We start from the raw sequence: 14,851 nt of genomic DNA on the forward strand, positions 1-14,851 counted from the left end.
GGGAGGGATTGAGGGCAGGAGGAAAAGGGGACTACAGAGGATGAGATGGCTGGATGGCATCACCGACTCGATGGACCTGAGTCTGAGTGAACTCCGGGAGATGGTGATGGACAGGGAGGCCTGGCGAGCTGCAATTCATGGGGTCGCAAAGAATTGGACACGACTGAACGACTGAACTGAACTGAACTGAAAGCTAAAGTATGCATACCCTGTAATTCCACCTTTCCACTTCTAGGTTTTTACTAGAGAGAAGTATTGGCACATGTAGATACTCATTTACCCATACAATACCAAAAAAAAGGAAAATTATTTGTGCATAGTTAAGTCAACTGCAGTATAGCTATACAGACAGAATACTATGAAAACACGTGTCTATGTATACTAACAGCTAAATCTACAAGATTTAGGGGTTTTTTGCTTTTTTATAAGTTGAAGGCAATTATGTAAGACATATTAAAAAAATAAGATTTTTCCATGAGGACTTAAAAGATTCATATAAATGCACAGAAAAAGATTTAAAGAACACACACCAAATTAAGTGTAAAGTCACCTCCTGCGGCAAAAAAAAAAAAAAAAAAAAAAGATGGGCCCATGTATTTCTTCTCTGCATATTTTTTTAAAGAACACCGATAATATGCTTATTTGTGAATTTAACATTTTTTAAATGAGAAAAATAGAAGAGAGGGATGGATGAGTTCTTAATATGCTGATGTATGGCTGAGAACACGTGTGGTTTTCAGGTGCAGAGCAGTCCATGGGGTCGCGAAGAGTTGGACACGACTGAGCGACTTCACTTTCACGCACTGGAGAAGGAAATGGCAACCCACTCCAGTGTTCTTGCCTGGAGAAACCCAGGGACGGGCGGGGGAGCCTGGTGGGCTGCCGTCTATGGGGTCGCACAGGGTCGGACACGACTGAAGCAACTTAGCAGCAGCTGCACAGAGACAAAGTTAGTTAAAACCTTGGAGCAGATGAGACTGCCTGGGGATGGAGGAAAGGGGAGCAGCGGAAAGAGGATAGCGAGAAAGGAGAGGGGCGAGAGGGGAGGAAGATTAAGGGGTCTTCAGTTCAGTTCAGTTGCTCAATCGTGTCCGACTCTTTGCGACCCCTGGACTGCAGCACGCCAGGCCTCCCTGTCCATCACCAACTCCCGGGGTTTACTCGAACTCATGTCCACTGAGTCGGTGATGTCATCCAACCATCTCATCCTCTGCCGTCCCCTTCTCTCGCCCTCAATCTTTCCCACCTTCTGTAGAAGGCATATAGAGTATTTTCAAGTTTATAGCATCATAAGCAGCAGAACGGTTAGGTAAGGTGGAGGCCAAGCAATGCACAGCCCTAGGTCTGAAATTCGAACGCACGGAGCGCAGATCCCCGAGTACTGGGAATGTCCCCCAGAAGGGGATGGGGGCACTACCAGCGGCCAAACCAGAGCAGCGTTCTGAGCAGGAGGCGGTGTTTGGGGGTCGCGCACACGCACGAGGTCACGCAAGCGCACGGTGCTTGCGCAAGCGCACAACCGCAAGCCCCCGTAGCTCCGAGCTTGTGGAAAACGAACGACTTGTGGGGAGGTTGAGCTGCTTGCACTATGTCTGAAATGAACGAGCTGTCCGAGCTCTATGAGGAGAGCACCGATCTGCAAATGGATGTGATTCCTGGTGAGAGTGACCTTCCGCATATGGAGGTAGGCGGCGGGAGCCGGGAGCTATCCCCGAACCCCTCCCGCGCCGGGGCCCCGCCACAACTGGAGGAGGAAGGCCCAATGGAGGAGGAGGCGGCCCAGCCAATGGCGGAGCCACAGGGGCCCCGAGGCCTCGCTAGCCGGCCCAGCCCTGGGGAGCAGCCAGGCCAGATCGCGGGCCCTGATTTCGAGAGCGAGGACGAGGGCGAGGGCGAGGAATTCGATGACTGGGAGGACGACTATGACTATCCGGAAGAGGAGCCGCTCAGTGGTGCGGGCTACAGAGTATCAGCGGCCCTTGAAGAAGCCAACAAGATGTTTCTGAGAACCTCCAGAGCCAGAGAAGCAGCTCTGGATGGCGGGTTTCAGATGCATTATGAGAAGACCCCGTTTGATCAATTGGCTTTTATCGAAGAGCTTTTTTCACTTATGGTTGTCAATCGTCTGACAGAAGAACTCGGCTGTGATGAGATCATTGACAGAGAGTAGTTAAATGCTGTTAAGAGAGGAGGAAGCTGCCTGAGGAGAGACCCAGCATTCCACTGTCTTTTGGGTTCATTCCAAATAGTTCTGTGCCAATGAAAAAATCTTCCAAAAAAAAATTTTTTTTTTTTCTGCAGAGTAGAATAAGGTAGTGACTGCACAGTTATGAAAAAGGAAGAAAATTGTTAAAGAAGAGTATCTTAGTACTGTTGAAACCTGTTTTCAAGAATGTCCAGAGACACGGCTTTGACTTTGTTGTTTATTCAGAGTAATTTCCTTGCATCGAGGAAGATAATCTTTCATGTTTCCCTGTAAGGAATGGCTTTTCAAGAATAAGTTATGACCAAGATAGACTGCCAGTACAAGAGCCCACTGATGATAATTATATGAGAAAAAGTAACTGATGTATCCACCTTAGGACATAAGATGTCTTTGAGTTATTTGGACTGAAAGCATACTGAGAAAACTTTAAAGATTCAAGTTTGTCATCTATCCGAGCTGTGGTTATCAAAGGCTAAATTTTTAGTGTAAAATAAATCTACCGAGTATTCTTCAGTATCTCAAAGGATAATCTACCCCCAAAAGAAGTATGTGTCTTGTGTGCTATATCTTAAAACGTGTTTCCAAGAACAACTGAGATTTTGTTTGTACATATATCTTGATCATTTTTAAAGCTACTGTAATCTTTAATTCAAGAAAATTCATTGCCTTGAACATTTTTAAAAGTCAAAACTTAAGACGTCCTTAATAAAGTTTCAAATTTAGACTGTAAAATGTACATGAAGGTACAAAGAACACAAACTCTTTCAAACATCAGTATATACTAGAGAATTTTCTGTTTCACTTGCTCTCTTTTTTCATTTAACTTTACAGGCAAAAGACTCTGGTTGAACTTCATAATGTAAGAACTGTTAAATGAACATTGTCTAGTAAAAGGAAAGCCCTACATCTAAAAAAAGACACTATGAACAACCCTTAAAAGTTTTAAATCTGCCCAGAAATCCACCTCAGTATCTGAAGTTTCCCTCTGTCTCCTCCTCTAATTAAGCTTGTTTTTGGTTATGCACCAGCATTCCAAATAATAAAGATTTCTTGTTCTCTGTATTTTATTTGTTTGTCTAATTGTATACATACTTTCTCTAATTCTACTTTTTATTTGCTATACTGTTTGTGTGATTGCAACCATTTTATGATTTAAATTTAATGACTTTATAAGGGAAAGTGCTCCAGCTTCAAATACTAGATTACAAATTAACTGGTATAAATTAAACTTAGTAAATTCCTATAAGAGAATTTGCCAAGCTGGGAAAACCTGCTAAATCAGTAAGCATCTCATGGTGGTTAGTAAGATGCTGAAGTTCTATGAATAATATAATTAGAAGGCTATGCCCAATGAAACTGAGTATACCAGCATGTCTTAAGATTAGTAAAAAGGTACCAGATGTTTTTGCTGCATTATGGCAGTAAAGGATACACCCAATATAACAGGACAACTCAGAGCCTTAATTTTGTTGCAGTCATCCTGTCTTTTAGGGAGGGGGGTTCTTTTCTGTATAATACAGGGCTGACAAGGATGATCATAATTCAGACACTTGCTTGGCAGGGAGAGGAGCGATAGATGGGGGAAGACTAAAAAGGAGGTTAAACACTGGCACTTAAATTTTAATCCTACTGGTCTCCCATGGCTCACTTTGCATTTTCAAACAGCTTACAGATGTAATACGAGTGTGGATAGATAACTGCTTGTGTGATGTGAATTAATAGGACTCTGGACAAAGAAAAGTGCCAATATATATTAATTGACTAGTCACATTTATCTCCAGATAAGATGCCAGGAAATAGGTTCAGAAAAAAACATATCTACAAACTACAAGTGTTACTCTATTTGTCTTAGAAATAGAGTAGGGAGCAAGAGCAAGGGGAAAGAAAGCTACTTCCTGTTAGGTTTGAAGGTTCATTTAGAGAAAGACCTGGACTCGAACTCACTCTTGATGGTTTGTTAGTCTTAAAAATAGGCAGTAACTTAAGAGACTGCTGACATTAATACTTGTTAATATTTACTGAAAGTAGAAAAGGGTAACATTTTTAAACATTACAGTTACCACAGACTGAAACCAAGCCTACCTAATTTGAACCTAGGCTCCACTGCTTACTAGCTCTGTAACAAGAGATTAATCTCTGCCTCAGAGTCCTGAATTGAAAATAAGAATACTTGAATGAACCTTATAAATTGTGATAATTAAATGAAGATATATGCTGCTGCTAAGTCGCTTCAGTCGTGTCCAAGTCTGTGCGACCCCATAGACAGCAGCCCAGCAGGCTCCTCTGTCCCTGGGATTCTCCAGGCAAGAATACTAGAGTGGGTTGCCATTTCCTTCTTCAAATTAAGATATATGCATCTATATAAATAGGTAAACTAAAGAAGGGAGTTCTGGGGAAATTCTAAGCCTGTTTGATGTAGGGAACAGTGGAGATGAGGAATGGGGGAGAGAGAAGTTAAACTTCTGAGTGTGTAGTGTGATTTGTGGAGCACTTTCTAGGTCTATCCATACTTAACGTAATTTTTGCTATCAGATGTCTGACATTGGCTCCCTTCGAGGACATAGATCTATTTTGTTTGGCTCATGCTTATAACTTTAATTTCTTAAAGACCAACATCTCGTAATTCATAGAGATCAGTAAAACTCCCAGATTTCCATCATTTTTCCCCCCAAAAGTAGAGGAAGATCTGGCAGCCCTTGATCTATAGTCCTATGGGATTGGGCTTTACCCAGGGGAAGTATTCTGTTTGCCCTAGCTTTTCTCCCCACTGTGGAGGACAAGTGGCACTCATCATCTATCACCACTTGCACCGTTGTGTTTTCATGAACCCAGACAGTTTGCATTACCTACCTGGCCTCTAGGTATTTGAATTGCCTCTCCTGAAGATAAAAGATTTCTCCATTTTCTGCCTGTTTTACCTTGTTATCTATTACCCTTCTCAATTTCAGTAGCTGTTAAGGAGTCAGTGATAGGAGTATAGAAATGAGTAAAGAAATAGAATGGGAGCTACTGAGACTTGACATTAAAACCTTATTAAAATATGTCAAGGAAGTCTGCTGCTTGAATTTTTAAAACAAGGGCTAAAAAAAAATCCTGTAACTTGCTTTTCCAAAACGTTTTTTCCCATTCAAAATGCATAAGTTTTAAAAATTGTAAGCATTTTGTGTTTCTGTGTTTAATATAAATTTATTTTCTGCCTCTGAGGTTCTGTGAGACATTTTCTGGGAGCAAATGGTTACATTCTTGATGTTCTCAGTGAAGGAAGATAAACGTGAACCATCTGACCCATAAGTGTTCTGTCATGTATGAATGTACCTATAAATTTGAAGCTGTTTTTTATTTCAGTCCAAAGTATATCTTAGAATTTGAGGGGGCGGTTTTTGTATTTATCTCAGAACTTCAAAGGATATTTTTCTTTAAGGAAAATTTAATAAATCATTTTCTCATGCTACACCCAGAAGGTCACTTTTCTGCTGCATTTATCCCTGGGACATTTTCAGTTCAGTTCAGTCGCTCAGTCATGTCCGACTCTTGGCGACCCCATGAATCGCAGCACGCCAGGCCTCCCTGTCCATCACCATCTCCCGGAGTTCACTCAAACTCAGGTCCATCGAGTTGGTGATGCCATCCAGCCATCTCATCCTCTGTCGTCCCCTTCTCCTCCTGCCCCCAATCCCTCCCAACATGAGAGTCTTTTCCAATAAGTCAACTCTTCACATGAGGTGGCCAAAGTACTGGAGTTTCAGCTTTAGCATCATTCCTTCCAAAGAACACCCAAGGCTGATTTCCTTTAGAATGGACTGGTTGGATCTCCTTGCAGTCCTAGGGACTCTCAAGAGTCTTCTCCAACACCACACTTCAAAAGCATCAGTTCTTCAGCACTTAGCTTTTTTCATAGTCCAACTCTCGCATCCATACATGACCACTGGAAAAATCATAGCCTTGACTAGACAGACCTTTGTTGGCAAAGTAATGTCTCTGCTTTTGAATATGCTATCTAGGTTGGTCATAACTTTCCTTCCAAGAGTAAGCGTCTTTTAATTTCATGGCTGCAGTCACCATCTGCAGTGATTTTGGAGCCCCCAAAAAATAAAGTCAGCCACTGTTTCCCCATCTATTTGCCATGAAGTGATGGGACCAGATGCCATGATCTTCGTTTTCTGAATGTTGAGCTTTAAGCCAACTTTTTCACTCTCCTCTTTCACCTTCATCAAGAGGCTTTTTAGTTCCTCTTCACTTTCTGCCATCAGGGTGGTGTCATATGCATATCTGAGGTTGTTGATATTTCTCCCAGCAATCTTGATTCCAGCTTGTGCTTCATCCAGCCCAGCGTTTCTCATGATGTACTCTGCATATAAGTTAACTAAGCAGGGTGACAATATACAGCCTTGATGAACTCCTTTTCCTATTTGGAACCAGTCTGTTGTTCCATGTCCAGTTCTAACTGTTGCTTCCTGACCTGCATACAGATTTCTCAAGAGGCAGGTCAGGTGGTCTGGTATTCCCATCTCTTTCAGAATTTTCCACAGTTTATTGTGATCCACACAGTCAAAGGCTTTGGCATAGTCAATAAAGCAGAAATAGATGTTTTTCTGGAACTCTCCTGCTTTTTCGATGATCCAGCAGATGTTGGCAATTTGATCTCTGGTTCCTCTGCCTTTTCTAAAACCAGCTTGAACATCTGGAAGAGCTGCCCTTTTAATGGGATCTATAAAGTTTCTTGAGTTTAAGCATCCAGAGTGGCACATCTTTTTTACACACCCCCAACTCCACCCACCCCCCGTGGCTATTCTCCCCAGGTCTTCAAAATAGTTCAAAACTATTTTTAAAAATCAGCCCCTGGGCCTGATATCAATGAGATCCTAACTTTGGTTCCCACTCTAGCAGTGGGCTGAACAGAGCTCCTTCAACACCAGCAGTGTAGAAAGGATGGGAGCCACTCCCCAAAGCACCTCTGCTGTAACTACTGGTGGTAGAAGCCACCTATGCCCAGTGTCCCTCCTCCTATTTGCCTAAAAGATTATGGGTATATTGTACCAGCTCTAATTGCAGTGGCCTGGAAAAGAGTAGTGGAGGGAAAAGAGATTTTCAGAATAACTTATGCCCCCACCATACACAACACAACCCTATACTCAATGAAATCATATACAACGAAAAGCAATGGTACCAGAGCTGGTACCATTCACATGAGTGAAAACTAAAAACAAATTTTACATCCACAAATGTCTTGAGGACAAAGCACCTGAAAGACTGAATGTTTTGCCTTCCACCCAGATAGGCTGCATCTTCCAACGACAGCCCCAAATGGTCTGTTGTCAGGTACCAATGGTATGCCTCTCTTAGATAACCAATTATGAACCAATTAATCCATTTTAAATGATTTCATATTACATAATTTCTTCTGTGGTGTTTTATACTACTGGGTAAGCAATGTTATTTTATTCTGCTTTTGAATTTAAAAAATAAAGCAAACCTCAAAACCACAAGTGAATTTCTTGGCCAGAAAATAGAAATACAAACGTTTACAACTGTACTTACATGTTACTGACTATTTTATAATTTTACATATTACAATATGCTTTCCCTGCTAAGTACTGAGTATATGAAAAGGCCTCAAGGAAGAATGTTTCAGTAAAAAATAATAATAGGTACCATGTAAGGGCACTGTGCTGTGTGATTTATATCCATGATCTTATTTGATCCTCTAAGTAACCCCACAGACACATTCTGTTGCTAAACTGATCTTCTTAGAAGCTCTATGAATAAGAACTCATTTCACTGATGATAAGAATTGAGTGGGAAGATAACTTGCTTGTTAGTGGCAAATCAGGCTTTCTACCTGGATGTGACATCAAAGCCTCTTAGTGTTTTTTCAGTGCCAAGTACACATTGAACCTTCTATGACCTAAACAACAGCACCCCACACAGTAAAACCTTAAATACTAAGAAATTCAAATCATTATATATTAGACAAAGAAAAATTAGAGTCTAGCATACATAAAGGAATTTAGTTTAAAAAATAAAAAGTCAAAGGATGTCCTAGTTTAAAGTACATTTAGCCCAGTGACTGTGTATCTTTTATATTTGCTTCAGCAATGCAGTTTTTTAAGAAATAACATTTACAATGAGAATTCGGCCACACCATAGCATCATAAATCATCAAAGATGAAAAAGTTGTTTATACAATAACATTCAAGAAGGCTTTTCAATCGTAAGGGTTGAAAGAAAATGTTTGATGCTTTAAATTTTGGTTAGCTAGAACACTGGCCCTAACATTACCCTTCTCCTCTGTCCTTCATCTGCATCCCCGGTCCTGATGAAGGAATTGCTTTCTCTTTGGGGCAGGGTGGTGGAGAATAATAAGTGGCTGGCTTGAGTTTATTCCAAATGGTATTTACTATGATCTTTGTGCCTTCATTCTTATTAACAAAGCCAATTAAGTAGGGGCAAGTATTAGGCAGTTAAATATCCCAGTGATGGCTTAATAATACTGTTGTTCTAATTACTGTTATACATAAATCCTTGGCAGATATTTTCCCCCATGTCTCATTAAGTTTTAGGCACACTGTCTGAAACTTTATTCTTTTTATTATGCCTAGACTGTTCTAGAAAAACAGAAGATATGTTAAACTATAAATGACACTCATAAGCTTACCTGTTGGTTGTCAAGATTCATCAGTGTGAGACTGCATGTTGAGATGGTCAGTTTTATATTCATTCCCGAAAACTGAAGATTACTTTTGCCAAGAACTGTTGATAGGAACTTAGCTGGAGGCTTTAAAAATAACAAAACAACATTCTAAGTTACAGGTTTTGTTACAGAAGGAATATTTATGTTTTTTTTAATGTTAAAAATGGGACAAAGCCCACACGCTTCCTTTCTATTTTACTTTAAATAAATCAAGTGAGATGGAATGCTTTTTTAATATAAACATTTTAAAATTGAAATGCAGCAAAATTCTTAAGTAGTGAAACCTGAGCCCTCAGACTTTTTCTCATACATTCCCTTCTCCCCAAGAGCTGGGAGTAGGGGCATGCTTTATATAAAAGGAACTCCCTTGAGAGGTTGGATTAACTGAATTCACAAGTCATTTTGAACACCACAAATCTAAAAAAGAGAGAAAAAGTTGCTGCCTAGGTTTTTTGTGGTGATTAAAAGAGTACAAAAAACACAACATGCCAAAACTTATGAAACACAGGGAAAGCAGTGCTTTTATACCTATAACATTATAAATTATAATTTATAGTATAAACACACACTAAAAAAGAAAGATCTCAAATCAACAACCTAACTTAGGGAGTGGGAGGAGGGACAAATTAGGAGATTTGGAGTAACATATATGCTGCTAAGTCGCTTCAGTGTTGTCCGACTCTGTGCAACCCCATAGATGGCAGCCCACCAGGCTCCCCCGTCCCTGGGATTCTCCAGGCAAGAATACTTGAGTGGGTTGCCATTTCCTTCTCCAGTGCATGAAAGTAAAAATCAAAGTGAAGTCGCTCAGTTGTGTCTGACTCTTAGCAATCCATGGACTGCAGCCTACCAGGCTCCTCTGTCCATGGGATTTTTCCAGGCAAGAGTACTGGAGTGGGGTACCACTGCCTTCTCTGGCAACATATATACTACTAACTATAAAATAGATAACCAACAAGGACCTACTGTTTAAAGCACAGGAAACTATACTCAATATCTTGCAATAATCTATAAGGGAAGAGAATCTGAAGAAGAAATATATATATACATATACATGTATAACTGAATTACTGTGCTGTACACCTGAAACAAACACAATATTGTATTTCACCTATACTTCAATAAAAAATTTTAAACCAACCTAAATTTACAATTTAAAGAAATCAAAAAAGTTTATAAATTAAACTCAAAGTTAGCAGAAGGCAAGAAATAATAAAGATTAGAGCAGAGATAAATAATATCGAGACTAGAAAAACAATACAGAAAATCAGAGAAATCAAAAGTTTGTTCTTCAAAAAGATCAACCAAACTGACAAACCTTTAGCTAAATAAGTTAAGAAAAGAAAAAAGAGAAGACACATTAAAAAGATCAGAAATGAAAGTGGGGACTATACTACCAATTCTATGGAAGTAAAAGGACTGTAAGAGAATTCTATGAACAACTGTATGTTAACACACTGGATTACTTAGATGAAATGGACAAATTTCCAGAAACATAAAACCTATAAGGACTAAATCACAAAGAAACAGAAAATCTGGGTAGACCTATAACTAGTCGGAAGGAAGGAAGACAAGAAAGCAAGCAAGAGAAAAAGGGGAGAGAGGGAGGGATAGATGAGAGGAGGGAGGGAGGGAGAAGGAAGGAAAAGAAAGAAGGAAGGAGGAAGGAAGGGAGGGAAGGAAGAAGGGGAAATAACAAGTGGTGGCAAGGACGTGGAGAAATTGAAACCCTTGTGCACTATTAGCAGAAATGTACAACGGTACAACAGCTTATTGAGGGTAGCAGCTCCTCAAAAAACTAAAACTAGGATTACCACATGATCTAGCAATTCTCTCCAGTACTCTTGCCTGGAAAACCCCATGGACGGAGGAGCCTGGTGGACTGCAGTCCATGGGGTCGCTAAGAATCGGACACGACTGAGCGACTTTCACTTTTCACTTTCATGCATTGGAGGAGGAAATGGCAACCCACTCCAGTGTTCTTGCCTGGAGAATCCCAGGGACAGGGGAGCCTGGTGGGCTTCCGTCTGTGGGGTCGCACAGAGTCGGACATGACTGAAGCGACTTAGCAGCAGCAGCAGCTAGCAATTCTGCTTCTTATTATATATCCAAAAGAACTGAAAGCAAGGACTTAAAGAGATATTTGTACATCCATGTTCATAGCAGCATTATTCACAATCGTTAAAACATGGAAGTAACCCAAGTGTCCATCAACACTTGGTGGATAAGCAAAATGTGATATATACATCAATGAAATATTATTCAGTCTTAATTAGGAGGGAAATTTTGACATATGCTACAGCATGGATGAACCATGAGGACGTTATGTGAGGAAATGTGAAATAAGCCTATCACAATATGACACTGCATGATTCCACTTATATGAGATAATTAGAGGAGTCAAAATCATAGAGACAGAAAGTAGAATGGTGGTTGCCAGGGGCTGGAGAGGGAGAAGGATGGAAATTTATTGTTTAATGGGTAAAGACTTTCTGTTTTACAAGATAAAAAAAGAGTTATGGGCTTATTCCCATTAAATTGTTTAACTAGATTGTGTAAAATAACTTAATTGCTTAATATGAAATTACAAAGTGAAGGCTTGGGGAAAATCGGCTTTTTTAGAAGCAAACAATTCTAAATATATTCAGTTCTTCAAATAAATGATTTTCTTTCTTAAAAAAAAGAGTAATGCAGATAGACAGTGTGATGATTGAGCAACAATATGAATGTATTCACTGAACTATACACTTAGAAATGTTTACAATGGTAAATATTATGTGTATTTTAACACAATTTTTCAAATTGTGAAGAAAAAGAATATTTAAAATATGAAGTACATAGAAGAGTCCCTGGCATGTATTAAGTACTCAATAAATCTTTAGGAGTTGGCAATGGCAACCCACTCCAGTATTCTGGCCTGGGAAATCCCATGGACAGAGGAGCCTGGCGGGCTACAGTCCGTGGGATTGCAAAAAGTTGGCCACAACTGAGTGCAGTGCACATTCTGTACAAATATAGCTATCAGGGAATTAACTCAATAATTTCTCTTTTTTCTTTACATGTTTACTTTCTGGAAAGATGATAGCCTGGTTTGCTTTATTTTGTTTTCCAGTGTGGACTCCCACTAATCCTGAAATGAGAAAGTCTTAAGTTGGGATCATCCAGTCACAACCTCCTATTTGAAGAGGTTATGAGAGGCAGGGGGAGGTTAGAGACTATAGGCAGATCATGGGTTCTGTCAAAGAAACTACTCATAGTAGTTCTAATAGAATGCAAGGGCCATTCACCAGTTTCCTGTACTATGTGGCTCACTTGAGTCACTCTGGGTGACAATGGATTCAGCCTTAAAAAATAATGAGCAATGATAAAAATATGAGGCATGGATTTCCCTGGTGATCCAGTGGATAAGACTCCATGCTTCCAAGGCAAGGGGCATGTGTTTGATCCCTGGTCTGGGAACTAGGATCCCAAATGCCTTGTGGGGTGGCAAAAAAAAAAAAAAAAAGAGACAGGGTGGTATGGTAATAGAGCACTAAGCTGAGACTGAAAACCTGGCTTTGACAGTTGGCACTGACCTTGATCATTCTAGTAACTCAAGGCAAGTCTCTTTGAGCCATAGTTTAGAAGCTAGCAAAGTGAGAGGGTTTTTCCTGGGAGATCTCTAAAAATCCTTCCACTCTTAAATAATCTACAGTTCTATAACTGATATGGCTATCTTAAGAGACTTTGAATCTCTCCTTTGGACTTTGAAGCAACTATTCTAGGTTTAATAACTTAATACATAATTGGCAGAGATGTATTAATACATCTTTTGTTACCCAAACATGACTGACCAGAATGTTTCATTATTCAGTCACATAACAAATCACTGGCCGCAGGCATTTGTTTCTGCAAAAACTCCTAGTCGGTAATGTGCTAATACAATAATACTAACTGCCATTATCATTGAAAGCTTATGTAACCCAGACACCATGCTAAACACTGTGATGTACACATCGCTTCATTTGATTCTTACCTAACTCTATAAAGTACGTGCTATTTTCTCCCATTTTATAGATGAAAAAGCCAAGGATCGAAAGGGTGAAATGACTTGTTCAAGGTCACACAGTTACTAGGGGCAGAGACAGGGTTTAAATACAACTCTAACATCGAGTCTTGTGCTTTCTTTCAGCATAAAAAGCTCCTTCTACCCATTTACTATCCTACTGCTACCAGCACCCATGTTTCCATTTGAAAATAGGCCATGGAGTCTTTTTTTTTAATTAATTTATTTTAATTGGAGGCTAATTGATTTACAATATTGTATTGGTTTTGCCATACATCAACATGAATCCGCCACGGGTGTACACGTGTTCCCCATCCAGAGCCCCCCTCCTACCTCCCTCCCAGTACCATCCCTCTGGGTCATCCCAGTGCACCAGTCCCAAGCATCCTGTATCCTGCATGGAACCTGGACTTAAAAGCCTAAAATGTTAAAATGCAGAATACATACATTATAAAATATTGAAATTGGAAGGTACCAAAACTGGTCATTTTGTCAACAACTTAACTTACAGAAACAAAAATGAAGTTTCTTACAGAGATGCGATGCCATGCTCAAAGGAAAGTAAAGACCCAGCCCTGCAACCAGATTTTTTCTAACTTGGAAAGACTCAGGTGCTTTCTCCACTCTGTCCCTCCAGGCATCACCATTTCAGACAATGTCTGGCAAGTCAGAAAATTTGAAGAACAACTTTGAGTGCATCTCAGATAGCATGCCAACTAATCAAGGCTATTCTGGACCTTGGGTCATGTGCTGGAATGAACAAACAACTATTTCAATATTATATTTCTTTCCCATAGTTAGGGAAATATAAAACAAAAAAACCACACCATTATTTATTTACCTTTCGCTTTTTAATGGCTCCATTTGCCCCAGGGACAGCTTCACACAGGCGACTTATTGCTTCCCTATAGAACAGAAACCATATAAAGACTCAGCAAACTATCAAGTACATAGTAAATGTTCAATAAACGTTAGCAAGTTGTTATGACCAAAATGTACACTCAGATGATGGTGAGTCTGACATAAAGGGCCTCCTCCACTCCACAGGAGAAAACTGAGCTTCTTCTCACCACAGCTCAAACCCAATAAGATCCAGCAACTAATACTGAAAAATTGCTTTATAATAAGGAGTCCTATATTCACCTTCATTGTCTCTTTCCCTTGGGTTTTCAAGGTTGGTTTTCAGCACTGTACTGTTGATTTCTAACCAAAAAGGATGGATGGGACTTTACTGTCTGGGAATATTTCACAGTGTTATCTTTAGCAAAATCCCCTGTGGTGTTGTGAATAAAAAGCTTCATAGCGTCTCATCGCTAAAAACAATTAAATACAAAAGAATCCAACAGTAGAAGTTTAAAAGGATCGGGAGAGAATTAAACTTCAAGGTGGTCTCAAATGGAACCTTATTGACTAAGTTAGTGCTACAAGCCATTGAGCGTTCATGTAATTTCACAGAAGAAAAGAAAATCAATAGCAAATTTCCTCCTTTGCTTATTTTTCTGCCCTTACTATATATTGCACTTCCTGAGAGAAAAGCACCACTAAAAGAGGTAGTTGCTCCTTAATGGAAGTGGTGAATGCACTGGCGCCCTCCTCTCCAGAAATGCAGTTGTAACTAAGAGCTTTGGTCTCTGGGACTCAGCATTCAGAACCACCCAAGCTTTCACTTGGCGTAATCTGAACCTTCGCCTGTGGCTTTCAACACACATATTAAACTTTTCACAAAGCAAATGGAAATCTCCAAGCTCCTTCCGGATCCACTGGACATCATCATTAAATTAGCACACACACACATATTGCTACAGTTTTTATATATATTAGATTTCATGAAAATATTTTCTATGAGATGTTTTGATTTTCAAAGGAAGGGAGATGCAGAGAAAGGAATGCAGATCCATTAAAAATAAAT

At 39.8% G+C, this 14,851-nt stretch overlaps 2 protein-coding genes across 3 annotated transcripts in view; one reads left to right on the forward strand and one right to left on the reverse strand.

Annotated features, from left to right (window-relative positions):
* The window catches only part of SHC4 (SHC adaptor protein 4), a 134,337-nt gene that overhangs the window by 46,721 nt on the left and 72,765 nt on the right, over nt 1–14,851 (reverse strand). For both annotated transcript variants that reach the window (XM_006077814.4, XM_006077813.4), the window contains exons 3-4: nt 13,784–13,847; nt 8,862–8,981 (exon numbers count right to left, since the gene is read on the reverse strand). In XM_006077814.4, coding sequence (XP_006077876.1) covers nt 8,862–8,981; nt 13,784–13,847 — 184 coding nt within the window. The remainder of the gene's footprint in view (nt 1–8,861; nt 8,982–13,783; nt 13,848–14,851) is intronic.
* Nucleotides 1,494–3,268, forward strand: EID1 (EP300 interacting inhibitor of differentiation 1). Its single transcript, XM_006077812.4, has one exon. It carries the CDS (start codon nt 1,589–1,591, stop codon nt 2,168–2,170), a length of 582 nt encoding a protein of 193 aa, XP_006077874.4. The 5' UTR covers nt 1,494–1,588; the 3' UTR covers nt 2,171–3,268.

Source organism: Bubalus bubalis, chromosome 11 (assembly GCF_019923935.1).
Source record: "Bubalus bubalis isolate 160015118507 breed Murrah chromosome 11, NDDB_SH_1, whole genome shotgun sequence".
In the NCBI taxonomy this organism is placed as follows: domain Eukaryota; kingdom Metazoa; phylum Chordata; class Mammalia; order Artiodactyla; family Bovidae; genus Bubalus; species Bubalus bubalis.